This window comes from Copidosoma floridanum, unplaced genomic scaffold, assembly GCF_036245765.1.
Source record: "Copidosoma floridanum isolate Cflo_tuat_1 unplaced genomic scaffold, Cflo_Japanese_pri ptg000019l, whole genome shotgun sequence".
NCBI lineage: Eukaryota > Metazoa > Arthropoda > Insecta > Hymenoptera > Encyrtidae > Copidosoma > Copidosoma floridanum.
This window is the reverse complement of record NW_028321896.1, coordinates 7,700,058-7,727,957: the sequence shown is the minus strand read 5'-3', so window position 1 is coordinate 7,727,957 and position 27,900 is coordinate 7,700,058. Positions and strand designations below refer to the sequence as shown.

Here is a 27,900-nt window from a genome sequence, read left to right as displayed (position 1 = left end):
ACGTATACCGATCGGCGCCGATTCCTGAGCTCGCGGGGATGAAAGCTTGCGAGAAAAATCGGCCGATCAGCGCTCTCTGTTTAGTACACGCGCGCCCATAAACCGCCTAGGAGGCAGGGAGAGGGACGGGGCGCCGCGTGTAGCGCCACTCGGCCCGTAAAATGATTTCCGCGAGACCGGGCAGCTCGAGTCCGCCTCGGATCATCGGCGCCTCGCAGTCGTAGTTATTGTACTTGTCGTGCGCCGGGCCGCGTATAAGCAGTGCGCGCGTGGCTCGCACCAACCGATCTCATCCCGAAGGACCATGTGATTCCCGCTCGGGGGGGAAAAAGAAAACGCGTTGCCTCGACAGACCCTCTTTTTTTTTTTCGGGATCGAGCGACGCTTCGTCCACGTAACTGTTGGACTTTTGCAGCGTGTATAGGCGCGGGAGTGATGTGATTGCCGAGAAAGAAGAAAAAGAAGAAGAAGAAGAAAAAAGAAACCCCAACGACAATACCGTCGTCTTTTGTGCTCACACAGTGCGCTGCAGGTATACCGGTCTCCGAGTCCAAAGTGGAGTTTGGGGGGGGGGAGGGGTGTGACAAAAAGAAGAAGAAGAAGAAGAAATTTTCCTTCTTCCCGAGAGAAAAGGCAAAGGTGGTGTAACCAAAGACAAAAGCGAAAAAGAGGGAGAGAGAGGGAGGGAGGCTCGAGTGGCGAGCAAGTGTTAAGTATTTAGAATTTGACGCCTTACAAGTGACCGGCGAAGGCGAGTATATAGGCGGTGTGGAAGGAAGAGCCGCGCAGAGTCACCCCGAGCGAAGAGCGAAGTTGGGCGAAGAAGGGAGGAAAAGAGAACAGGGGGAGGCGGAGGGAAGCGAGAATTCGCGCACGGCGAGCTACGGTGCCCCTTCTCCCCCGCGCGCGCTTACATACGGAGGCCCCGAGGATATGAAGTTGTCGTCGGCGCAGGTAGCGCAGTGACAGCTACGCCGACAGAGCGGCTGTAGAGCTCGTTGGTCAAGACCGCGTGCGGCGCTCTGGTGTTGCTCTTTGACGAGGGAAAAAAAAAAAAAAAAAAAAAAAAAAAAACAACAACTTAACGGGGTAGAAATATGATCACGAGGGTCCTGTTGGTTGGGCTGACGCTGCTCGGGGCGTTCGAGTCCGCGGTGAGGACGACCACGAGGGTCTCGTCGATGGGCAGTAGTTGCAACGCCTGCAGGATGCACGAGGAGATCCGGGCAATGAGCCTCGAGGCGATCAAGGAGCAGATACTGAACAAGTTGGGGCTGAAGCAGGCGCCGAACATGACCGGCAGGGCGCTGCCGAGGATCCCGCCGATCTCCAAGCTGATGGACATGTACGGGATGCAGGCGGACCAGCCGCTCGAGCCTGGGGTCACGTATCACGAGGAGCTCGACGAGTTTGCCGCCAAGACCGAGAGCGTCTTTGCGTTTGCCCAGCCGCGTAAGTTTTCATTGTTTTTCCTTTTTTTTTTTCTTTTTTTTTTTTTTTTTTTTTTTTTGTTTTAAGGGGTTAGTAATGGTACGCGTGGGTTTGGGGATGGGCTAAAAAGTTGCACTGATTCGGTCGACGGACGCGATGGCTGTGTCGGGCGCTCAGCTAACAAATGGCAATTGTTTTTTATGACTTTACGTTTCGCTCGTTTCGTCGAGACGTGTGTATGTGTAAAATCAAGTGAAATGCTTTTCATGATTAGGTATAATACATGGATTTTGACGCAGAAAGAAAAAAAATCTAGATTTTATACGAGTTTTTTTTATTCTCAAATTAAATTATTCGGTTCGTGTGTATAATAATTACATCATTGATAAGCGTCGTTTCGAAGTGTCTTGATTATCATTGAAGGCCTTTGATGAAAGGGGGTGATTATTTTTTTTTTGCCAATTTCTTAAATGAAAGATAATGGCTATCGGTGGTACGGGGGACTTTTATGCTCTCACTCTATAAATATGTGCTCGTGTTCTTGGAGCTGATAAAAAATTTATGTTACGAACGTGAGGCTTGTCGTATAGCTCCTTAGGTTCTATTGTATTTTTTTTTAGTTTTTTGTTTTTTGTAACCTTTAGTAAAATTTTTATTAATGGTAAACACGTTTACTTTGTGTTTTCGTTAATTATTTTTGTGAAAAAATACTAATTTCAACGTAGAGCAAAGGTTATACAAAACTCAATTTTACGTGTAAAAATTACGAGAATTTTTTTCATAAATAATCAAAATTGTTTAGTTGATTAGATCCATGTATTTTTGCACATTAACGATTCTTGTAATAAAAACTTGCGTTGATAAACGGTATGTACTTGTAATCGAATGGTTCAACAAGTTAAAGCATTAAGACAATTTAAAAAATTGTTAATTATGATACATGATTAAACAACCACAAAAATTTAAAATGACAATGGACAGTTTGATTTTGAAAGGCCTGACTATTACGTTTATCACGAGAGCAAAAAATTTTGACTTAACATACATGATGTTGAGAAATTTTCATTAAATTTATGTGTAAAAAATTGTATTTTTGGTTAATTCAAGGAATTTGTAATGTGGCAAATTTTGAACAGCAAAAGTTTATCACAGTATCAAAAGATTATTATTTACAAAACTATATAAGATAATTCTATGGAGCATTCATGCTTACAAAAATATTTTTTTATTTAAATAATTTCTGGTAAAGCATAAAATTTAGCGTATTGATTGCAAATAATGGATTTCAATTTGTCAAAAAATGTAATTTATACATGTAAAGTGTGCGATATTCAAAAACAAATGATCTTTTTATCATTTGTTTATTTCGCTGACCGAAAAAATCTAAATTCTTATGAAAAATTTTAATTCACATTTCACAGTCTAGAGTACAAAATGAGAAAATAACTTATTTATAAATAATCAGAATAAAAATTCTTTCTTATGACTTAATGTTGATAGCTACTTTGAAATATTAGCTTCCCTTACAAAACATAAGTGATATATTTACCTGTACGTATACAAAGTAAAAAAAAAAAAAAAAAAAAAAAAAATACGAGAAAGAAGCTCCCACTATGTCGCACCTGCCTATTGTGTCCTTGCAATTTTGAAATCGGATCCTTTTTAATTCTCTGCTCACCCCATCGTCCATATCCCCTGTACTACTTGGCCTCTTGACCAACGTGAACACAATAGCAAAGTTGCACGTTATCGATGCACGAATCCGTACTATACCGTCCAACAATCGTTTCAGGTACGAAATGAGCTTTGAACAAAAATAGGAAATGAAAATGAGTCAATAGATAGCATGTCTAAGTATTGGACGACGCTACTTTGCGGTATCTATTTCACTTGAAATGACTTCTAATTCATCCAATTTACTTAATTTCGTTGTTGGATGCAAGTTAAAAAAATGATTTGATTCGACACTCGGGGGCAAGAAAAAAGCTAGTATGTCAGCTACGACTAGCTGTATCATTTTTATTTAATATTGAGTATACATCGCGTTAATCACATTTTTATGAAACGTTAAATATAAAATTAAATATGAAAGATTTATCAGAATGAATGTATACTTGAGCGATTTTTATTGAAAAGATGTTACTATGATATCAGACTAATTTGTTAAAAATTACTTTGTAAAGTTTCTGAATGGATTCAAATACAACTCAAGACACACGTATTATCGAGATTAATTGGATATTACAAAAAACTTATCGATTGAAAGATATGATTAACATCTTATAATGCGTATCTCATTTTTAAATTTTTACAGCAGACAAAATCTTCTCTCAGTTATTCGATAACAAAAAAATGCAGAGTAATGATAATTATCTATGAAGAAAAAGATCCAAAGAGTAATTTTATCTTCATACAGTTCAAGATTTTTATCAGTTAGATTTTAAGAATAAACACTATAATTAAATTATCATTCATTAAATAAAAAAAAATATAAAAAAAACACGATAAAATTTGCCCAAAAATGAGTAAGGTAGTAATTGTCCAAAAATTTCAACAATAAAAATTATTATGAAAAATTTGACCATAGTCTTCAACTTGATGACAATATTACGATATTCTTCTGTTGCATAGCAGATTTTCCTTTCTTTCCGCATCTCTTTAACACAAAATATGCAAACCACACACACATGCGCTCCCACACAACTGATTTTCTCGTGCAGTGTACTCTGCTCTCCTACTTTTTTCCAACTCACCGGCTCTTTGCTCTGCACTCACCTCTATTTCCTTCTTTTTATTCTTCGGATGCTCTGAGCCTTTCTCGATACATTTCGCAGAAGTCGCGAGCCGCTACTTTTTGCCGGTCAATTCTCGATCGACCGGTCGCCCGATCGTCTCCTCTCTTACCCTCCTTTTCTTCTGTGTACACAAAACGCGTCATGATTGTGCACATATACCTATAACAGTATAGTATAGTATAGATGCGTTTAAGCTCGATGTTTACATTGCGAGTAAATCCGTGTCAAAATCCATATACGTCTATACTGGATGCTGGCTATTGAATACCGTACGCATCAATTTTCCGTTTTGTAGTATGGACTTGAGTGCTGCTGCTATAATTTCTGACTATTTTTTTCGAACTCTACATCCTCATACTAATTTCAATATGATTTTTTTTTTATTTTATCGCAAGTAGCATAGTACACTTGCAAATTTTTCTTAAATTGTTTCTTTTTCGTTCATTCAAAGTTATGGTTGATGATTTTCTTCTAGGTATAATAACACCAAAAACTGTTAAGTTACATTAGGTATTCGATGACAAAATTATTTTGAACGATTGAATGAGTATTATTAATCAGTTTAAAATTTATTTTATTTTGTTTGTTGATAAATGTTATCAATATGTTTTTATTCATTTCAATATTTTTTCTATTTTAATCAAATCGATTCAGCTGTTATATAAGTATAATCAACAATACAATTTTATTTGAAAAATTAGAATTTTTTGCAACACAAAATTTTCATTACTATATCTACATGTATTTGATGGGTGGAAAATCGTCATCGTAAATTGAAAAACATTTTTTTAACTCTATTAGTTCTTTTATGTAGGTTATGACAAGATAATTTATGATTTGATAAAATTAGATCCTCATTGCCATAAATTCTGGATAAAAATTTTTTTTAATGTTATAGAAACTTCATGTAAAATAAACATATCATGTGTTAAAAAATAGACTAATTGTTTTCATACGATTTCGACGGTTGTTACATTTGGGTTATTTGGGTTATTGTTTAAATTATTATTTAAAACCAAATTTTTTTATTATTACATTGTTAACAAGATCCTCATTGAAAAAAATTTTTTTTATGAAATATTGAAATTATATTATATATTCATAAATAAATTCGGTATTTTATCAAAATAAGTAATTCATAGTTGCGATACCGATTTAATGAAATTTATATATTTTGCAATTCATTAATTTACAAAAAAATTTATTGTACAATGTTAAATATAAGCTTAGTGAACTAATGTACCATGTAAATCAAAAAGAAGTTGACGCTCTATGATAAAATATATAATATATAATGTATGTAATGTATAATAAAGTATTGAAATAAAATTGAATATCTAAAAAAATATTTAAATATTTATATTATGGCTTACGACTATAAAAAAAAAATTAATCGTATAAACAGATTCATAATAACTTTAATTTACATGGTGTGTGTCTTTTTTTTTTATTCTCAATTAAAAAATTAAAATTATCTTTTACATTTCTCAGATCACAAAATTTAAAAAAATCTATATTAATTGTACGATATAGAACATAAAAGCGATGATTTGATAATTCCTTGGTTACAATATGGTTGTGTTGATAATTATTTACCCACAAAACTTTTTTTTAATAATTTTTTTTTTTAATTTTCTAATATTAAAAGAAAAATTAATTTCTTAGTAATAATTTAAAAAAAGTGTTTTCAGTCAAATTATTAAGCCAATAAATTTTATCAGAGCCAATGAAAAAATTAAAAAATATTTTTTATTGCAGAAAATTTATCATAAAACCATACTTTACTAACCCAAAGATCAGCGTACAATAGTGAACCTAGATATAAAATTTATATATAATATTAAAACAACTGTATCAAAATTTCCAAGTTTAAAATCTTATGGAAGAGCCCTTGTTATCGTGATAATTAACGGAAAATTACTGCTGTATTATTGCCAATTTTTTCACAGTAAAGAAACCTCCCAGTGTACAATTGTGCAGATACGTAGTGTACGAAAAGTCCTATATCTGTGATTATGACGGCTTTTTTCACACAAAGTGCTTGTACAAAATGGAAAGGTAGATGGCGATTTTCATAAGTATAAACCCGATCACCTTAGCCAACTTTTCTTTATTCAATTTATTTTTTTAGTTTTATTTTGTAATATCTTTTGCTTGCTGCTTTTTTAAAGCTCTCCTATTATAGCAATAAACTCGAGGAAAACGATCTCGCGCGAAAAATGCAGAAATTGCTCGTGTAAGGTGCAACCCGAGAAAAAGGGAGAGAGAGGCAATCTAGAAAACCGTCGGGCTACCTATCGTGTGGGTAAATATATATATATACGTTTGAATAAAATAAGTAGCCACAACTAGGCGCCAGCTCGTGTAACCTAAGTTTCGGCCTGGCTCTCTTGTGCATGTACTCTTCGCATCAGACCAAAGCTCGTTTATAAAAAAACAACGACTCTATTAAACAGAGATGGTGGGAGAAAAAAAGCAATAGGTGGTACAAGTTAGCTTAGCCTATATATCGCATCGGTGTAATTTATCTTGCGATAAAAGTATATATTACGCATAAATGTAGACGGCACAAGTGCTAAGGTCGATATCGAGGAGAAATGATCATCTAATTTTTCTTAAACTCTGCGTTGCGTCTACAATACGGGAATACTATGAGGAGGTAATTTAATTAAAAAATTTTCAATTGGCATTTGGCAAAATGAAATTTAATAATATTGTTTATTTAATCATTCTTATCGGAAAATGTACGTTTAAAATGTCAGTTTGGAGCTAAAATATTTTATTTTCCATCCATGTGCTGATATAAAAAATTGAATGATAAAACACGATGACCGTTGAATATAATACAATCACATTTAACACAACATTTTAACAAATTGGTCGATTTTTGTAAAGAAATATCGGGGATCATCATGAAAGTGCATACAAGCATCGGGCGAAACATTAAACAATATAATGACAGTGAGACAACAAGAGCAGATAGACGCACGAGAGAATAAGGAAGGAAGGGAGAGAGGAATAATCGGCTTTGTTGTGGGACCGATATACATTTGTCAATGTCAGAGTTTTGGGGGGCCCAATCATCCAACCGGCCCGTCATATTCACCAGTCGAGTATAAATTTAACTGAGCTAGATGGCCGCTGTTCCTCCCCCCTCCTTTTTTTTTTTTTTTTTTTTTTTTTTTTTTTTTAATTCCGTTTTATCCACGGACATTTATTGGCTCCTTTTGAAGACTCTCTTTCTCGATACTCTAATTAAATTATCGGTGAGCGCACCAAGAGAAACAAAAAGAGGAGCTGAAAGCTTTTTTCCTACGGTTCTCTCGTTTAACACGGAATTTGAGACAAAGTCATACATGTATACACTCACATGTGCGCCGAGCAAAAAGTATATAAGAGCAGTTGACCGCTCGTTTCTGCTGCTGCTGTCACCAGCCCACATCCCATCTTTCGCCCTTTCCTTCTTTCTTCGGCTCTTCTCCTTCTTAATCATCCGCGGGGACCACCATCATCTCTTCTCCCTCTTTCTTCCTCGAGCGAGGGGGCGATCGGTATACGTGCACATGTGGAATGAGAAAGGGGGACCTAGCGAGTCGAAAAAAAAAAAAAAAAAAAAAAAAAGCGAAAAGAAATATCATCGCCAAGGAAGAATGGGGGGGGGGAAGAATCGCATTATCAAAGCGGCGAAATCTGCACGTGTTGGAAGAAGATGCGTATAAGTTAATTTGGCGCTCGTTGAAGCAATCGGCTCTCTCTCTCTCTGTCTCTTCACTGCTGCAACTTACGGCGCGGCCGTCGTTCTCCAATGCGTGCGAATCTGTCTTATCGTAGCTCATATTATGAACACACGTGTTCTATGCAACCCTTTTTTTTCTGTGGCTATCCACGTCGGGACACTGGCGCCACTTCTTTTCTTCCTCTTCATTACATTCGCCCCACCTCGATGATCCCAAGTATCCTTATGCACATCCGTTTTTTTCCTCCTCTTTTCGGGAGAGTCCACAACTTCCTATCGTGGTGTGCTTGAGTAATTTAAATGCATCACGTTTATCTGCAAGACAATTTACTTCATCTCGATGTTAATTTGTCCGTCACTTTTGTGTCAAACAAAATTTCATTAAAAAATATGTCATTAGATTAAGTGATTAAACCAATTGACGTTTATATTGTATTGTGTTGAAATAGTCCATCGTAAATTGGATATGTAAACCGTAGTCCGAAAAGAAGTGACGAATTGGTCGAGCATTTAGATAGATAGTTGACAAAAAGATTAAATAAATATATATTTATCCACTAAGGAGATGATAATCAATGTAATAATGATACGTTAATTACAGATATTGGTATATGTAAATGGAAATATTAATATGCAAGCAATGAGCTCTCTAATTTCTTGGTGTAAGAACACAGACAGTGTAAAAGTGTCAAAAAAAAGGTATAAGAATAGATATTGATAGACGAAACCATAAATGATTTCGGGAAATTAACAAAAGTGATAATATATTAATGGAGACACGTAAACTATTTTTCAAAAGCTAGGAGTCAGGCATGAACTAATTTAAACAAGAAAATGTCATGAATGAATCCCAATTTTTATTCTAAAAATATTAATTAAGATGAATAACAGTTTACTCTATACGTAAAAACTGGAGAGTAATCATATCTACTCGAACAACATCTAAGTTGAAAGAAATTTCGTGCGTCATCACAAGTAGTTTTAGCAGTTATCAAGCTAGTACTAACTCTGTTTTAGTAATGCATCTTTGGGTCAGAGCAAATCTGTCTTTCTTCTTAGCAGCCTGATCAGATGTACGTGACTTTTTAAAAAGCACTTTCATTGCAAAAGGTCCTATACGTTAAGCTTATATAAGTAGTTATCAGTTCACAAGAATATACACGTGAAATCCAAACTCCAGTCCAATGACTGTTGGATCTGAAAGAGATTCAAATGCTTCCAATTCAAAACTATACAAATTTCCGTGTGTCATAGCATTAAGTATGCAATTTTAGTAACAATGTTCTGGGTAATAAATTTCTTCTGGTCATAAATAAAAATTTCTCCCTATCTTTGAGGATTAATGTGGTTGTATTCCAAGGTTATGAATAAATGTAACAATCAAAATGTCTCTCCTTCGCGTTGATACAAGATATTTCACATCATATACACATCATATAAAAAGAGAAAGACAAAAATCTTAAAGTACTATGTCCATTAATATGTTTTTATGTTGCTAAATACAAATTTTTAACAGCTCTTGGGCGTACTTATAAAAATTAATGACTCATAAGGTGTTCCTAATGTGCATACGTTTTACGTACGTAATGTAATGATTTATGCCCAAATACTTTACCTGATCTTACATTATTATACCCTATGAGAATCATCTTGACTGCTTCTATGATGTCGGAACCCCCCAAACAATACAGAGGGGATGAATTTATTGCAGGTGCATTGTGCTTTTTATAATTTTTTTTTTTTTTTTTCTTTTTTTTTTAAACTTGTTATACAACGATAATCCTAAACCTAGCATAATTTACGTATGAAATAAACGAGGGCCATCGCTGTACACGTGTATCCAGCAAAGCCCAGCTCGGCTCAACTGCACGTACGCATCGAGAAAATAAACTGCGGTCAGCGCGAGGTGGCAGACAGGCGCCATTCAGGCCGAGAGTGTGCGCCCACATCAGGGGCTCTCATTGCATCTGCACTCGTCATATGTATATACATATATATATATATATATATATATATATATATATATATATATATATATCATCCCGACTCGCGCCCGCAAAAGCCTTCCTTCCTTCTCGTTGTTCCCTCTGTTTCTCGCCTTTTTATCTCCTCCTCGTTTTCACACGTCAAAGTGCACGCAGATCGTTTTCGCGGAGGAGAAACCTCGGCTCGCCTCGCTCGCTGCCCTTTACGCGTCAACGTGTAAGCACTTGCCAGCAGTATACAGAGTATAGCAGTTGTCTTATCATCTTTTTTTTCTCTCTCTCTCTCTTTTCATTGATGCGCTACATTGCGCTTTTAAAAATAGACCGCGCTCTTGCACTTTCTTTCTTTCCTCTTCATATGTATATTTTTTTTCTTTCTTTCTTTCTTTCTTTATCTCTCGCCGATGCGACAGAATTGGTTCAGAGTGAAAAACGAGAGCCCACGAGATGATTAGGGGGTATACTTACGTAGTGGCGGTGTCGGTGATGGTTATGCAATTGGACGACTCAAAAGATATTTCAGAAAATTCAGCAAAAAAAAAAATAAATAAATAAATAAATAAATAATAGAAAAATCGGACAGCTGTGCAAAAGGCTCTCGGCTTTGACAAGTGTAGCTCGCGTGCCTTTTATTATTATTATTATTATATAGCTCCTTGCGAGTAATCGTATACACGGGGATTTATAAATAATTGTAACTCGAGATGGAAATCGCCGTTTTTTTTTTTTTTTTTTTTTTTTTTTACTCTCCAAGCCGTCATTGAGTAATGGCTCTTCGACCAATGACAGGGTATTATGCTACAGGAGAAAAATCGAATAAAGCGGTTTCGATAATGTTATTTCGATATGATTTGGAGACCATTACCGCATCAATAATAAACGTACGATTTCATCATCAGCCATAATAAATAAAAAATAAACTTTTTTCTTTTTTTTATTACGTTTGGTCCTGAAATCACTTTGCCAACTTGGTTAGCACGTGCGTTAAGGTAAGAATTGAGAATCGGACCTTATGTTCCATCGTTACGCACTATCTCACGTGGATAAGTGTGAAACATTAATTTATCTTACGAATTGAACGATTTATCCTGCAGTTTCGATAAGTATAACCAACTCAAGTCAAGTTACTTGATTCGATTGCAAGGTCTCAATCGCCTTTGACACACTTAGCGATTGATAAACACGATATCATGTCCACGTATATCAATCCAGGAAACAATTTTCACGTGGCACCACGAGTTGGTGTGATCTCTACTTTTTGCAAAACTAGGTGCACCGTAGCGTCAAATCGTGTGATTATCTTAAAAAAAAATAAATAAATAAATAAAACAGACCGTCAAAAAGTACCCACGAAATCAATCACGGAACGCAGCGTTCCACTTAAAAAAAAAAAAAGAAAAAAAAAACCCAGCCACGGTCGCAATCACTCTAATCTACCCCGTTTGCCACCCACTGCAAAATTTACTGCTAGCAGGACAGAGACACCCTTTTTCCATCCCCCAATGCACAACTAGCGCACGCACATTGTGCAAGCAAAAAGAGGGAGAAGCGCGTGACCCAAATGCAAATCTTCACGGGCTCACACCGTAGTTATATCGTCCAGGGGTTAACGAGTAAAGGGTGGAGGGCCAGGAGGGGGGTAAGAAAAAAAAAAAAAAAAACACAAGTGCACTACCTGTTTGTCACGCGAAGCAATATCTTTAACTCTCTCGAGCATTCGAGAAAAAGAGTGCTGGAGGAGTGGGTTACCGGAAGTATACCCTTCCCCCCTGTCACACGCTAATATCACGCTTTTGAGGAGTAAAAGAAGAAAAAAAAAAAAAAAAAAAAAAAGGTGCCTTTCCATGGTGATACTTGAGCACGTCGTGGTGCGCGAGTCCTGCGCACGGGCTTTTCTAATCTCAAAGGGAATCTCTGTCGGGGTTGGGTTGTGGGTGTTGCCACAGAAGGGGCATTACTGTACCGGAAGGGAAAAGGTACAGGCCTTTCCTGTAGTACCCTGCACGTGCAGTGCTGTGAGGCTCAGCTGGGAGGAGGAGATTTATACTTTTCCTCGTTACCCTCTAAGGCCTGTACAGGCACTTGACAAAATCAGTTTCAGATACATGGTCGTTGATACATCTTAATCAGATGCGTGTATTTATAGTTGTTGACCTGTGCTGAAAAGTGAAAACTTGTGAGATAAAAAGAGATACCACGGTATTCCGGTTTGAAAGGAAATACACCAGTGGTGGGGTAACTTCGAGTTATCCTTCGTTACCTCAAACAGCCGAGTTGTCTCTTTATTATTTTTTAGATTAAAACGACGAGGTTCTTCATACTTTAGCTCCTGATTATACCGTTACTCATTCGGTGAAAAGCCAAGATGTCTATTGTTTCTCCCAGACGATAGAGTCTAGTATTGCCAAAAAAAAAATACATAACAATAATGACGTACGTCTTCCATAACTCATATTTCCTCGTCTGCAACGAAAACAGAAAGTGCAAAAAACAAAGCAAAGATTTCAAAGGAGTTACCTTCCATAATCGACTCTCACAAGTCATTCACACGTACAGTCACGCGAGACCCGCAATAAGCCAGGTCGGACAGCCGATACATAACGCATTGCGCAAGAAAGATATATATAGATATATATATACGTACCCGCGAGAGCATCGGATTGTCAAAGTGTGTGTATAAAAGGTGTCCCGCGTGTCACGTAACACTGCGACTCGATTAGACCTAACAATTACCCGCCGGATCGGGACGGGGGCAGCAATTGGGGCGCTTCATTTCGCCGAAGCCGCGAGAAGAGTTGCATATGCCATTCGCATGCTTCCTGATGCTCGTACGAAAAATCCCACTTTCGTAATTTCATGACGCGTCGCGCACCCAGGAGATCGCGTATATAGAGTATACGAGAGCTGTTACGGAGTTTCGAGCAGCGCCGGCTTCTCAATGTTTTGCAACCCATCGCCTTCCATTGTGATCCATAATTCCATACCGAGGCCTCCTGTGTCTGTATTGAGGGAAGTTTTTTTGGTGTGATTCACCCCTTGGATTTTGGCTGGATGTTCACGATGGGCTCCTACTCCATCATCGGTAAGCAAAAATCGATCTCAAACCAAAGTATCTTTAAACTTGATCCATATCTCGATCGATGAGGATTCCGACGACTGACAACCAATGGTCATATAATTTTTGGTCGATACAACGAAAATCCAAGCGTCTTAAATTTAAACACGTTTAAAGCTTGTACCAGTTCCGTTAAACTGAACACATGTGAATTTGGGAAAAATCAATGTATACAAAAGCTATGTGGAGTGAAAAAACTTGGCTGTCACAGATTCAGCACGTTTACAAGATTTAAAACGTTTATCAACTCTACGGCAATTCTGCATTTTATGGAAAACATAAATTTCAATTACACACTTCAGACGTGTGCTTTTACACACTTGGATTCTACAGTGTACATATAGAATCGGTACAGGAGTTACAAACCGTCCAAGAGTGCTTTTTTGAATGTATATTGAGCACCTGTCATCGCATGATTAGTTGAAAAATCGTGTCACAGATTTCAAAATAAATAAAAAAAGTATTAAAATAAAAAATTCGCAACGACTTGCATGTGCGTGCGCGTAAACTCTCGCGAAAATCCAATATCCAAGACAAAGACAATAAATGTCAAAACGGTCTGCGTACCGTCATAAACTTATGCCAGTATTTGCATAACGAATTTAAGCTTAAAGACGCGCGAGAACGAAACCAACAACAAAAACAATAGTCTGACTGATGCTTTTTTTTTGTTTTGTTTTTTTAACAAGTATTACATACTTTGATGTATGTACGTACAAGTGCGACGACAACACGACGTGATGGAAGGACAGGTGAGAGACACGATGGAAGATGCGTCGCAATAATCCGAGACTTAGTTGTCTATATGTACAGTGTGCGGAGCATCGTATATGAAGAAAAAAAAAAAAAAAAAAAAAAAAATAACCTGTTATTTATTACCACTGTTGCTGACCAACGGGGAAACCTTCCACCCACCACGTCACCCGTTCAATAGGTGCGGTAGCAGCGTGCACGTAATTCGCGTTTATTCGACACTCGCACAGAATATTTTGAAGGGTTCGGAAAGGGTATACAGTCCGTCATCGCGTGTGGTAAAAACAAAACAGCAGCCAAGGGGGGTGGGGTGAGACTTCGGCGAATCCGCGCTAAAATTAGCCACGGGGGAGGTAAATAAATTTGAATGGGCGCACCCTCGATTCTCACTCGGGCGTTTAAATGTGGGGGGTGATGTCGCGCCTCTTCTTCTTCATCGCAGTAACGCAAAATTTCATTCAGAACTGCGAGGCGATTTCACGGTCGCATGTTTCCTTTTTTTACCTCTGTCTTCGCTGGGTGAGCTGTAAACACTGTGCACGGTATTTTTCGCCCTTTAGGGTGATTGCTTCCCTTTTTTTTTTTTTTTTTTCCTCACGTGCGCGGAGCCAAGATTATTTTTCGACCGCGTGAAGGATGGGTTGCTTTGTTTGCGAAGAATGAATTTTTTTTTCCTCTCCCCGTCCCTCGTAAAATTAAATGAATGACCGGTCAATCGCCATCAACGCAAGGATTTACCGAGTAAAGTGGTGATTGCAGGTTTTTTTTAAACTATTTTTAGTAATTTTCGTTACAGTGCGTTGTTACAATTGAAAAAAAAAAAAAAAGAGCGAATACTTACATTCTCTTTGTTCTCAATGTTTGGGTCAATTAATTATCAGCAATCATATACACTCCCATCTCCCATAGCTGAGAAATATCAGGACACAAAATATGCTGTGTATCCATATTTATGCGTGACCTTGCACTGACACCTTAACCGCTGAGCTTGGTATGAGTACTCGATTAAGCATATCTATTGTCGATATCCAAACTCCGCTGTGCCGTCAATGATATTTTAGTTGTGATTTCAAACCTAAATACCTTTGAGGAAGGAGTACATTTGCATTTATCCTTGGGAGAAAAAATAATGTAATCACGACATTTATGTACGTGCGACACCGACTTTGAAATAAGACAAGACGGAACTGATAAAGTCTCGTGTCTGTCTCGCCTCGAGTTCTCGAAAAAACAACCCCAAAGTCTCGAAAAATTTCCTCGAGTCTTTACGGTTTTTTTGACAAAGGTATTGTAAATTGGCAACTATATCCAAAAAATTAAAAAAAAAAACTTCGAGAGCTTTCATTCGATTCTATTGTAAGTAAATTATAACAAGTAAATTAAAAATATACCTAAAGTTCGCTTCAGCATGACGAATAACCGATATTTCGACATCCTACTCCCAGTACCATTTTCAGGGTCATATAGTAACTGCGACTAATATTCTTCTGCACTCCTATATGAGAATCGACCCCCATCCAACCAAGAGACAAGCTTTACTTTGCCTATATGAACCAAATCAAAACAGCCAAAGACACAGGCTTGTCAAATACACTCTTTGGATCGATCCTCGTATGGGAAAGAAGTGAAAGAAAAAAAAAAATTTGACATCAACAGTGCCAATTTGGCTCCGAGCCACGTACACACCACACTCAGTTCAGAGGTCCCTCCAACACACACACACACACACCGTCCCGGAAGCAAACGGTCAAAATCGCAACAGACCCCGGCTGCAAGTAAGTATATGCAGCCAGCGCTCTCATGTATACTTGGCCTGGGCCCTCTCTGTCCCCCTCAATTGCTACTCCCTCGCCTTTTCGTTGGTATCTGTATCCCCCCATCTTTGACCACTGTTGCAAGTGCACTTGCCGCTGTACCAAAGCTCAGCACGGGGAGTGTCATTTATGTTTTTAAACGACCCGTCGTTTCGACGACTCACTCGTGATCCCCCCCGTGGCGTACATACGAAAATTGTTTGTTTTGATTTTTAGAAAAGATCGGTAAGGAAATCGGTAAATTGTTGGCAACGAACGTTAATTACGACGCCAAACTGATTTGCTTCGATAAATTTAACGTGGAATGTTACGAGGGCGTGCGAATGGATGTACATGAGATGACTGTGTGCGCGGCGATTCCGGTTTTTCGGTTATACTTTGATTTCGCAGATTGTTTGGACAAGTATACGTTGTATCCGTGGGCCCTCGGGCGTCCGAGCTTCGGCCTCCATACGCTTGCTCGGGACTTTGACAAGATGATCGCTCGTAAATTGGACAATTTTGTCTTGTTTTGTACAGTATACATGGTTTGTTAATTTTGTGGAAAAAAAAGGAAAAATTTCGAAAAAAAAAAGAGAGAGATAGCATGGTGGTGGTGCCGATGTGCCGGGATATCTCGTTTATACTTAATTAAAGAGCGCTTAGAAATTGCCGTAATCACCTTATTCGTGGCAAATTATATCGATCGGATCGAGGAGGCGATATTACACGAGAAAATTATCATAATACACCAGTCTGCAAATTGCGCATACTAACGATCGGCATTTACATATTTTGATCTTTTTTTTTTTTTTTTTCCTTTATTTGTCGTTCTACCATACTTTGTATCGCGGAATGGACAAATACGTGCCGTTTAATAATGTCAGGTCAATAGATTGGCTTGAATAAAAGTAGATCCCTCGAATAACATGCAATGGTATTTTCCCCCTGGAAGTACTGGGTGGTATCAAACTGTCGCTTATGAGAGTAAAATTATTCGTGATAATGCTGTTTAAATCGATACGACAACAAAGTTGAAAGCGTTTATACGTTCAAACAGCTTATCATGTACTTTTATTTTATTTTTTCAGTGTTATTACGTGGCGCGATTCCAGACTTATGCCTGTTTTTGTCACAATAATGATTCTACTAGTCACAACATTGGATCTGCACATGTAACTCGTAAACATGTTACAAACGTGGTGTATTTTTGTTCATCAGCGCTCCAAGATTTGCGCTATTACGTTTCTCGTAACATTTTCATATCTTATAGGAAGACCTTCGGATCACGTGTATTATCGTACCCATTGTAATATCTCGATTTCATGCACTGTTTTAATCAGTGCACATAATCACAATATTTGGCTAAGACACAAGCGCCAAAGATACAATCAGTGCCAGCCTCCTAATCAGTTACAAAATGCGCTTCAATTTATTATTTTCTTTATACGTATAATCTTCTTTTTTCCAAATATTAAAAGCCGTATTTAAGATTTATTAATATGCAGTCCCATTACTCATCTAAAAGATTATGTAACATTATAGACACCAGCTGATTCGATACACGCAATCAAAAGAGCACTTTTCATTACTGCATCTTTTCTTATCTATGTGTGCCTCGCTCTGTTGTTAACAAACTGTTTTTTTCCCTCACCTTTGTATCTCTTCACACTCCATGTTATTATTATTATTATTTTTTTTTTTTTTTCGCATACACTTGTACTACACGCGCTGGCTGATACATTTCTAATCAATCAGCGCTTCTCTCGCCACATGTACAAACACCACCACCTCTACGTCATCCTTATCACTGCATGATTATCCACACACCAACTTTCTTTCTGAATCTCTATACGCATAATATAAATATACGTTCATGAAAAGCGTGCACAAAAATAAATGAATAAATAAATAAATAAGAAAAAAATAAATAAAAAATGAAGAAACAAGTGAATGGGAACCGAGCCATCGAATTTCCCGGATAATCGACCAGGGATCACTCCCCACCCCCCTGTTCATTCTCTCGCAAAGATACCGGCGAATCGCTAACAACAAGGCGTCCCGCCCAAGGCGCATAATCGAAAGAGCAAGATAATAACCGAATCGTCGACCTTTCTCCCCCCCCCCACCCAACTCCTCTTCTTCCTCGTCTTCTTCTTCTTCTCTTTCGTGCATCATCACGAGCAAGGTCGTTCGCTCGGTCGAGGCCGTCGCCTCCAGTGCACACAAGTTCGGGCACCTTCCCATTATCGCCAGGTGATCCCTCCCTCCTCCACCTCCTTCTCTTTCTCCCTGTACCGCCACTTCTCCACTCTGCTCGTTCCTTCTTCGGCTCTTCTTCTTCTTCTTCTGCATTGCCGTGCACCACGGGCGATACCCGTAATCGTTCAGTTTTTTAAATATTAATCCAACAGCCCCTCCCTCCCCCCTCGATTGTCGCGTGCTCCCACGACCTCGGCGTCGTTGTGCCACTGCTCCACCCTTCGGTGTGCGGGGACGCTCTTTCTCCCTCGCCAAGAAGCCAGTCCATCAAACGCGACTAATTTATCACAACGTCAATCCAATCGCGTCAATTTTATCAGACAGTCGCACGGTGCTGTACTTATCGTTACCGAGCTCTTTTTGTAATTGCCAAAACGGTGCACGTGCAAGCTCGAGATCGGTAAGCTCGTTTGGTGTTGCTTAAAGGAGTTGTGCGATTTTTTTTTGTTTGTTCTTTTTTTAACCACATTACTCGATGGTCCATACAATTTTTTATGGTTTAAAGATTTTATATAGAAGTTAAGAGGAAGTTGTCGTTTGGTTGAAAGAATAAACTAACTGGAAATATAATCCATTAGGTTTTAATCTCTATCGTGTCAGTTGTAAAAGAATAAGTGATTAGAAAAAATAAAAAAGGTAAAAACATCAGCAAAAGTACAAACAAACGAGAGTGATCGAGTCCGTGACAAGTAGAACTTTTTTTTTTTTTTTTTTTTTTTTTTTTTTTTTTTTTCGGAACGGTAAAGCAACCCTTATGGATAGTCGACTATGCAACTATAACCATCATGACAATCAAACTGGCAAATCAGTATAAAGTATATGTATGTGATATGAAAAAAATGATCAAAAGTGAAAATACTCGTATGCAACGGAAACAGTGTACACATGCGGCAAGTGATTTACCGCGAATCATCCGGGCGCTCCCCACCAGCAGTGGTGAAGCTGTGATACGGCTGACCTCCGTTTCTCTCTCTATTTTTCATTCCCTCTCTTTCCAAAAATCCTATATTTATCTCGGCACTCAAGAACCGCCACGTATAAGCTCGAGTGCACAGATTCGATTGTGCCTCTTCAGGCTCTTCTCTCTCCCTCTCTCTTTCTCTCGGTCTCATTCTAATCATCGTCGTCTACTCTCTGCATCTACACGTGCACCGCTTCTCTCGAAAATTCATAACTACTTGTTTTTCTCCAATTCCCGGCAAAAACGTTGGCAGTGGTGTTTATGGTTTAACGTTTTTTTTTTTTTTTTTTTTATCGCTAAGTTAAGGGAAAGAAAGGGAGAAAAAGTGAAAAAGAGAAAAGCCCGCGCACCCCGTCGATGGACGTACAGCGCGAGTAAAGCGCAGCCAAGCCACGCGCCTCGACGTAAATAAATTTGCACTTTTTTCTCCAGACGCTTTAGACTCTGTCTGTAAATCTTCGAGATTCCTTTTGTACTCTTACGTCTAGATTCCTTGGCTTGCTTTTCGCAAGCGACACCCGTGACACACTCGAGCCCCATCGACTTGGTCGAGGGCTGGCTGTTAAGAGATTTTCAATTTCATTCTTTTCGGCTCGTTCACCATTTTTTACGTATAATTACAATTTCAGTTAAGGTGCATATGTTTCGTCACTTGAATTTTTTTACGCAATAGTGCAGTTATTAATGTAGTGATAACAACAATTATATTAATACTTACGATGATAATAATAATAATTATTATTATAATACTAATAAAAATAATAAGTAGTAAAATAATAGTAGTTTGAATTATTTTTATTTTTTATTTTTGTGTTTATCATGCTAATACTATTCATAATTTTTTTTTTTTTTTTTTTAATTATTATAATAGTGTGAGTATTATAATCATGATTAGATTGAGTATTAAATCAAGATTTCACGGGCGAGGAATTTTTTAACTACTCCTCAAATATCGGTAGTTAGCCAAAGGCTTACTATTATTATAGTTTCATAATTGTAATAAAATACTGTTATATAGTATATTATTATGATTATAATATACAATTGTATTGTCATTTTAATTATATTACATAATTCGTATGATAGAAAACTCTAAGTGTGCAATACGTGTTATATTATGTCATAATATAATCCTATAATATTTCGTGTACTTCGAATAATATTTTTATAGTAATGGTAATATTCATTTTACAATTATTATTATTATTATTATTATTATTATTATTATTATTATTATTATTATTACATTTGTTGTTGTTATTTTATTGTTATTGCTACTGTTATTGTTTTGAGGATAACATATGCTACAAAAATGAAAAAAATAAAAAAATAACAATGATAACTGATGTATCAAATATGATTTAAAAAACAAAATGATGTTACCATGTACTACGGCGTTCGACTGTCGCATAATTTATACAAAGTTACATCTTCAATGTCGGAAGTGACATTTGAAAATAGATCCCATGCGCTTACGTTACACTTTGGGGCTCTCGTTAATTGAATATAATCGCACTTCACCCAGTCGAAATTTCAGACACGTACACATCCTTCGAAGATGAGCGGGAAAGCAAGCTTAGGGTCGTAAGTCGATCCATGACATGACGTTATAACGTGATTAACTCTCTCCTACTGTCTCTGCGAAACTAGATTTGGCAAATTGCACGCTCATCCACCCCAATACGCTCATTCGATCGGATGCCCGAAGGGGTAATCAAGAGATCAATAATTATTACAACCCTCTTTGCTCCAAACACAATCATGTAACTTTGGTACTGTATATGCAATTGGCAGTACTTTATTTCGACTCGTCAAAACTTCATTTGATTTCTCCTTTCCAAGTCTAGAATCCACAGTGTGAAGAGGATCACGTGCTGAAAAAGAAAAGGCTATACAGATGCACGGCCCAGTACCGATCTTCTCGCGATGCACCCGGAGATGAGTTTAACAAGAGCACATAAATCTCGTCATCAATTATCCATTAGGCAAGTGTACGGTAATGCCGGGAAAAAATCGAGCGGAATCGCCGGAGGTAAAGAAGAGACGGGGGCGGGGAAAAAAGCCGATCTCGGAATCGATCGATCGGTATAGCGATCCGAACTCCGTGTAGCCGCGACGCGGGATGTTTCCCGGGAGTAGCGCTAGAGGAGCACGATGTCCTGTGCGCGCATCGCCTTTACGTGCCCAGCGAGGCCAATCGCAAGGGAGGAGGAGGTATAGGCTATACTCTTTTAGCGCTGATTGATCGGCATAAAAAAGTCGCTAGCGTATAACGGTGTGTGTGTATACATATATATATGCTGTCGGCAGCGACTCTTTACCCGGGAATGGAAGCGGTTCTGACCAACGAGCGGCCTGAATAGGCAAGCGGCCACGCGTATAGTCGTTGTCGCTCCTCTGCCGATCTTTTTCTTTTCTTTTGCCAAAGATCCACCAGCTGCCTGCTTTTCTGCCCCCCCCCCCTTTGGCTCTCGCGTACGTGTTCGCGTGGAACACACAAGTCGGCGTGGAAAACTACTCTCGCCGTGGCTGTACATTTTTTTTTTTTTTTTTTTTTCCTTAACGTGCCCGCGTGTTGTAAGCACACGGGGCCTTTTAATCGCGCGAATGCCTCCCGTGGAGCTCTTTTAGCAACGGTATATAAGACGCACGTGCGAATCAATCGGGATGAGCTCCCTTTACACCGACACTTCAGCATCTTGGCTTTAGCGTCTTACTTTGTTTCTCTCTCTCCATCTCTCTCCCTGGCCTCTCTGGCTTCTCTGTATAGGCTTGCATGATGCATGCTCTTTTGGAGCAGTCGCTTTTTACCTATTCGCACCGGTTGCACGGGTTCATCGCGTGTCTCGCAATGTGTGGCATACACGCGCGAGCTCCTTCTCATTCTTTTTTTTTTTTTTTTTTTTTTTTTTTCCCTCTCTTCGCGTGTATCTGTGTGTACTTCATTTTTGCCGATTTCCCGATCTCCTGATCTCTCTCTGTGAATCGCGAGAGAGCTTTTTTCCCTTCGCTTTTTGATCGTGAGCTGATTGAGTAAGTCAGCGCATCGATTGTGCCCCGATCAGGAAAAGGAAGTTGTCTTTTTTCCGTATCAACTCCGAGCTTATCAGGATTTTCTTGTTTTTGTTGCGCTTAATGTGCTGAATAATCAGGGCGTTCGGTGGGAGTTTATTATTATTATTATTATTATTTTTTTTTTTTCAATTTTATTTCCCATTTAATCTCTACATTATGTGTGCGGCATCCCATTTTGTTTGAACGAGTGTATTATTATTGGGAATTTAACATTGTAATTGTTGCCGATTTATCGTAAATTTTGAGCAGCAATTACGAGTCATTTAATAAAAATTAAATACTTGTAGCTTTTGTTTTTTAAAGATATTTAATAAGTTGTTACTTTGTCGTAAATATTATTATATTATTTTTTCTTACCATTAGAATGCGCAGTTCCTTGCTATTCCAATTATGTCAATCTGTATGTGTGCTTACTTTGCTGTATTTGTAGAAGTAAATAATAATATTTTTTAAATTTTTGATCATTTTTATTTCTGACTTTGAGCATAATAGTTTGAAAAAATTATTTCTGTCTAAATTTTTTTAAATTTCAATTAATAAAAAAATTCGAGAATCTTTTGTTATTAAAAATTAACAGAAAATTATGTTTAAAATGTAAAAAAATAAAAACGAAGACTATCATAAATTGAAACGTTTTTATCAATACATACTCGTATACGTATGAATAATTTAAATGATAAATAATTTCAAAAAGCAGTTACAAAACTAAGATAAGAGAAAAATGTTTTGCAAATAGCAACTTACAAAAGTTTAAGAAACCACTGGGCTGGATAAGTAAGACTTAGCAATTTTTAAATTAATAATCTGGTACAAGACAAAATTTCAATTTTAATCCGTACCAACTTATTTTTTTAAATATTTTCACAGTTTTTAATTTAAAAACTTTCATTTTAAGTTACATTTATAATTATTCAATTAAAAAGTTACAGTGAGTACATAAATTTATTTATATTTCTAGATATTTATTTTTCTACAGGGATATCTTCATTTTAAATTGAAAAAACAAAAAATCATATCGACATTCTTTTATTTTTTTTTAAATTTCAAAAAAATAGTTGGTGATTAGGTGTTATCTAAAACTCAATTAAAAATGTATTTGGTAATTTAATTGTTTCAATTACGACATAAAAATATAAATAATAATGCCATTATTATTAAATATAAAAAATATATTACAACTCCACATTTTTCCTATATAAAAGAGATAATGATTTAGTACAATAAAGCAGAAATACATTTAGCATGGGACTTCAGAACAAGATTGCCTTATCGCTATAAATTCGATATTTTTCTGTACTAATAATACAACGTGTAATGTATGGGATGATTAGGGAGTTTTTCAAGCTTAGGTTAACATGTTGCTGCAACTTAGTTTCATCTTAGTAGAGTACATTAAACGTTAGACGGTTGCAGTTTGCATTATTTGATAATTCATATTGAGGCCAAAAAACGAGCACAATACGTATCATCTGAGCGGTTGACGATTAAGGCCTTTGTGTGTATATAAACGTATGAACTGAATGTGTTTTTCTTTTTTTTATTTAATCATAAGTTATCATAAGTCTATAGAGAAACGTTAAAATGATCTCCATAATTTGACGTTTTTATTAATAAGTGATATGGGAAAGACTCACAATACCTACTCTTTATCTTTAGCAGATGTGCATTTTGGATTTGACTTCTGACCCTTGAATTTTCTGACCTTAAAATTTTTGGAAAGAACATTTGAGTGTAGAATTTTCATCATAATTCTGTACAAATTTTTTTCTTACACTTGTTTAATTTGCACAGTCTGTATACCCATGGCAGGATAGGTGAAATTTTGAAATCGTGTTTTCACCCTCTTTTAAATAAGCTAAAAATATATTTTTTTCAAAAAATATTCTTATCATAGATGACAATGCATTTGCATAATGTAAGCGTGTTTTATTAAATTTGTTTACATTGATTTTTTTTTTTTTTTTTAATCCAAATTACTCAAAATTGGCCCACCGACAACTCGTCTTACCTCACTTGTCTGTTTCTACTTAATTTCGTAGACGATAATCTCTTAAGTTAAAAGTCACATGTACTTACTCTAAACTGTTTATGGTAAATTAGGTTTTACGTAAGCAGTCCAATATATAACGTAAAGTCTCTAGAACTTAAGGGAATAAGCAAAAGCGTGCCACTGATACCTTTTGACATGTCCCCGTGATACAAAGTACGGGCCGTTACTGCTATTAGTCTCTATAACATTGTAACAACCGATTGGTAAATAAAGCAAACAATATTTTCTCCGCAGCGTCAGAAAGCCACTGCTCGTCTGTCATCGAATATCTGATTTCATACTCAACACCAGTAGCTAAACCACATGCATGAGGACGGCAAACGCTCGTCTCGGCGCGATATAGCGAGTAAATTATAGAAAATACCGATGTACGTTTGCATTACATATGTATCAGCTGTTGGCGTGTGGATAAGACTTTTAAAAAAAGCTAAATATAGTTTCCCATGAGCAAAAATGTAATAATAATAATAATAATAATAATAATAATAATAATAATAATAATAATAATAATAATTATAATAGCAATAATAGTAAATTTAAAAACTTTTGCGACTATCAATTATTTAATTGCCACTTATTATTTATTTATGGTCACAATCGTGGCAGCTATTTATTTTAATTGATGGATAAAATTTTGCACTTATTTATACATTTACTTAATAATCAATAAAACTGCTAATCGATCAAATCATTCATATTTTTATATATAAAATTTGAGAGCTAAATTTAGTTTATTCCATGAGATAGACTATGAAATAAGAATTTCTTTTTTTTAGTTAAACTTAACTTGCATATTTTTATCTATCAATTTAAATTGATTAAAACTAAAGATCAATATCAGATTTAAAAAGTTGCTAATGCCATACCTAACTAAACATGCATTTACTTCATAAAAATAAGCGATTCATATACAATTTGAATAATCAACAGCGTCGTTTGACCTACAGAAATATTTAATCGTTTATCGATACAAGGTGTAAAACGTAGCTATGCCACACAATTTTCTCGACGATCCTTCAATTCCTCGTCAGCGATTCGCGTGCATGAAACTCGACGACTCTCTTATACAACGAATAGCCTGCATAAGTAGCTGATTTTTTCATTGCAATTCTTCTCAGATCTAAAATGGAAATCTTCTAACGTTACACTCGAGTGGTCAATGTTCACGTGACGACGTATTACTTGCTGATATTTTGAGACCTTAGTGTGCTTGTATCGAGATCTATATTTACGTATAATTTTTTTAATGATGAAATTAATCGAAAATTTAATTATTATTCAATAATTCATTCAATTGGATAGTTTATTTTTGTTGAGCAATTTATAAACAGTACTAAAAGAGTTGATTGTAAAAAAGTGTCCTTTCAAGTTTGTTTTTAAAATGTATTATTACAAAATAATTTCGTACTTCAAGAATTTGTAAAAACTACTTCATCTTGAAATTCTTTTCTTTCCTTGTTCTTAAATAAATTTTACATAATATCTGTTCTTTTCTAAAACTGTTTTAGAGATATTTTCAACAAATATTTAAAATCATTTGTTTTTCAGTATTACTTGAGACATTACTATTAGTTTACTGATAATAGTGTACTAATATAACAGTAAAATGTGTTTTTGAACTGGTAGTTTGAGATGATCCTTTTTTTTCACTTATATGTATCAATTATCAAAAACAAATTGCACTAAATAAGTTTTTATTTGTTTTTTTTTTTTTTTTTAATGAAAAAAAATCTTATTTTTGTCCAGACCTTGTTAAATAAAAGTTATTGTTAATCATAATATCAAGTCAAGTAAGTTGATGATAAATAGTTGAAATTATGTAGTATTTTTAATTTAAAAAATCGAAGTTTTTAGGATTTAATTCATGCTTACTGAAATTTAATGAAAACAGAATTTTACTTCCACGATTCATCCGATTTTTCATAAGTAAGAAAGTTCCACTTCAATTTTGTTATTGTCAATCAAAGTGTTGAGTTTATGTTTAACTTAATTAAAATCACGAAAATTTTGTTTTTTACTGAGAAAAAACTTCTTATTGAAGAACTGGTTAAAATCTCATATACCCCTGCTCATTAATAATCCCCGAAGCCAGAAGACTAATACGCTAATTGCGCAAATGAGTATATTTTTCCCGTTATTTTATTTATTTATTCATTTCTACGTAACGTAAGGATTCTATGGTCCTTTCACCTGAATCATTACGTATAAAATGATTTTAAAAAATGTTTGAATCACGTATTACTGAGCTATTTCCGCCACTGAATATCCTTAAAAAAAAGGTATTTCTCATACGTACAAATAATTGTATGATGTAAAGTTAATCTTTTACTTTGAAAAACGTAATGAATTATAAAAATCCAAGATAATCCTTTGATTGCTGCTACAATGACACTTGAGGCACGGTAGTTTAACAAATGAGTAAAAAACGATAAACATTGTATAAAATAAACGTACACCAATAAATAAACAAAAAAAAATCGAACCTGCAATGTTTGTCCGCACAGATCAGAGGCTAAGGCACTCGAAGGGCAACCTGGACGTGCTGTACTTCAAATTCTCGGACAAGGTGATACAGCACAGGGTGACGCGGGCGGAGCTGTCGGTCTGGATCTACGGGAGCCAAGAGAGCAGGGAGCCGACGTCGGACGGCAACGGCGGAGGGGTAGACGCGGGCGACATGGAGGCCGTGATGTCGGGGAGCGAGGGTGGCATCGTGACGATAACGTTGCAACGGGTAATGCGCGGCTCGACAGACTCGGGCGGTCCCCAACTCGGACCCGCGCTCACGACCAAGCACCGTCGGCCCATCGGCAGACGCGGCGCCTGGGTGACCATTGAGCTGAGGCGCATGGTCGCCGAGTGGTTCAAGCACCCGCGGGACAACCTTGGGGTGGCCATCAAGATATCCGGGCAGAACGGCTGGGGCAGGATCAACAGGAACTTGAGACCGGTGGAGACGAATCCGGAGGCTGACAACGCGCCGTACCTCGAGGTGCAGACGCAAGAGCTGGACTCGAGGCGGGGCTCGAGGGTCAAGCGCAACGTTGGACTCAACTGCGACGAGACCAGCCAGGAGACTAGGTGCTGCCGGTACAAGCTCACCGTCGACTTTGAGAAGTTCGGCTGGGACTGGATCATCGCTCCGAAGAAGTAAGTCCCACTGGCTATTTTAACGGTATTTGTTAATCGGGGGGTGCACTGATTGCGTTACTTAAAAATTATCATTTCAGGAAATATTTTTTATTCATTCCAACACACCCATCAATGTATTTGATACTTTGAAATTGATACATAATTTTACTGTATTTAAGTAAGTCAAGTAACTAGAGGCCCACAAATCAATAGAAATAACATTTGTTTTGACTTTAGGATATTGGATGTAATTTATATGATTGATTTATATTTAATTAAGAGTAATAAAAACTATGAGATCAATATGATATTTTTGTGGAATTACATTAGAAAAATCCGTACAACAAAATTTTTGATGATGAAAATTAATAGATGATGTTGGTACGAAGAACTGTTTTTCCTTATTTTTAAAAACTTTTTTACAAGAATTCAATTCTGAGTCAGCAGTTCCAAAGATCAATAATTTTTTAACTGAACAACCGAGAAAAATTACATAATTTTAACCCAATTGATTCACCTAAAAAAAAAAAAAAAAAAAAAAACTGTCTGACCAAACTAAGGCTCAATCTACTTGACTTACTTCTCGTTGCAGATACGACGCCAACTATTGTTCGGGCGACTGTCCGATGGCTTTCCTCCCGGCCTACCCGAACACGCACATAGTGAGCCTAGCCGAGCCCCCCAACAACACGGGGCCTTGCTGTGCGCCCCGCAAACTTTCCGAGATCACGATGCTGTACTTTGACAACGAGTACCAGATCGTCTTCTCGCGGTTGCCTGGCATGGTCGTCGAGCGCTGCGGGTGCTCATAG

At 36.9% G+C, this 27,900-nt stretch overlaps 1 protein-coding gene across 1 annotated transcript; it reads left to right on the top strand.

Annotated features, from left to right (window-relative positions):
• Positions 1 to 1,097: 1,097 nt before the first annotated feature.
• On the top strand, positions 1,098 to 27,900 carry LOC106639290 (growth/differentiation factor 8). The gene is made up of 3 exons (XM_014352811.2): positions 1,098 to 1,452; positions 26,461 to 27,106; positions 27,681 to 27,900. The coding sequence occupies exons 1-3, from the start codon at positions 1,098 to 1,100 to the stop codon at positions 27,898 to 27,900; spliced, it is 1,221 nt and encodes a 406-aa protein (XP_014208297.1).

Bases quoted from the DNA above. Each gene is read 5' to 3' on its own strand.
- LOC106639290 (XM_014352811.2), top strand. From the start codon at position 1,098: ATGATCACGAGGGTCCTGTTGGTTGGGCTGACGCTGCTCGGGGCGTTC. The intron at 1,453-26,460 runs GTAAGTTTTCAT...TTGTCCGCACAG, and splicing joins CTTTGCGTTTGCCCAGCCGC to ATCAGAGGCTAAGGCACTCG. The intron at 27,107-27,680 runs GTAAGTCCCACT...TTCTCGTTGCAG, and splicing joins TGGATCATCGCTCCGAAGAA to ATACGACGCCAACTATTGTT.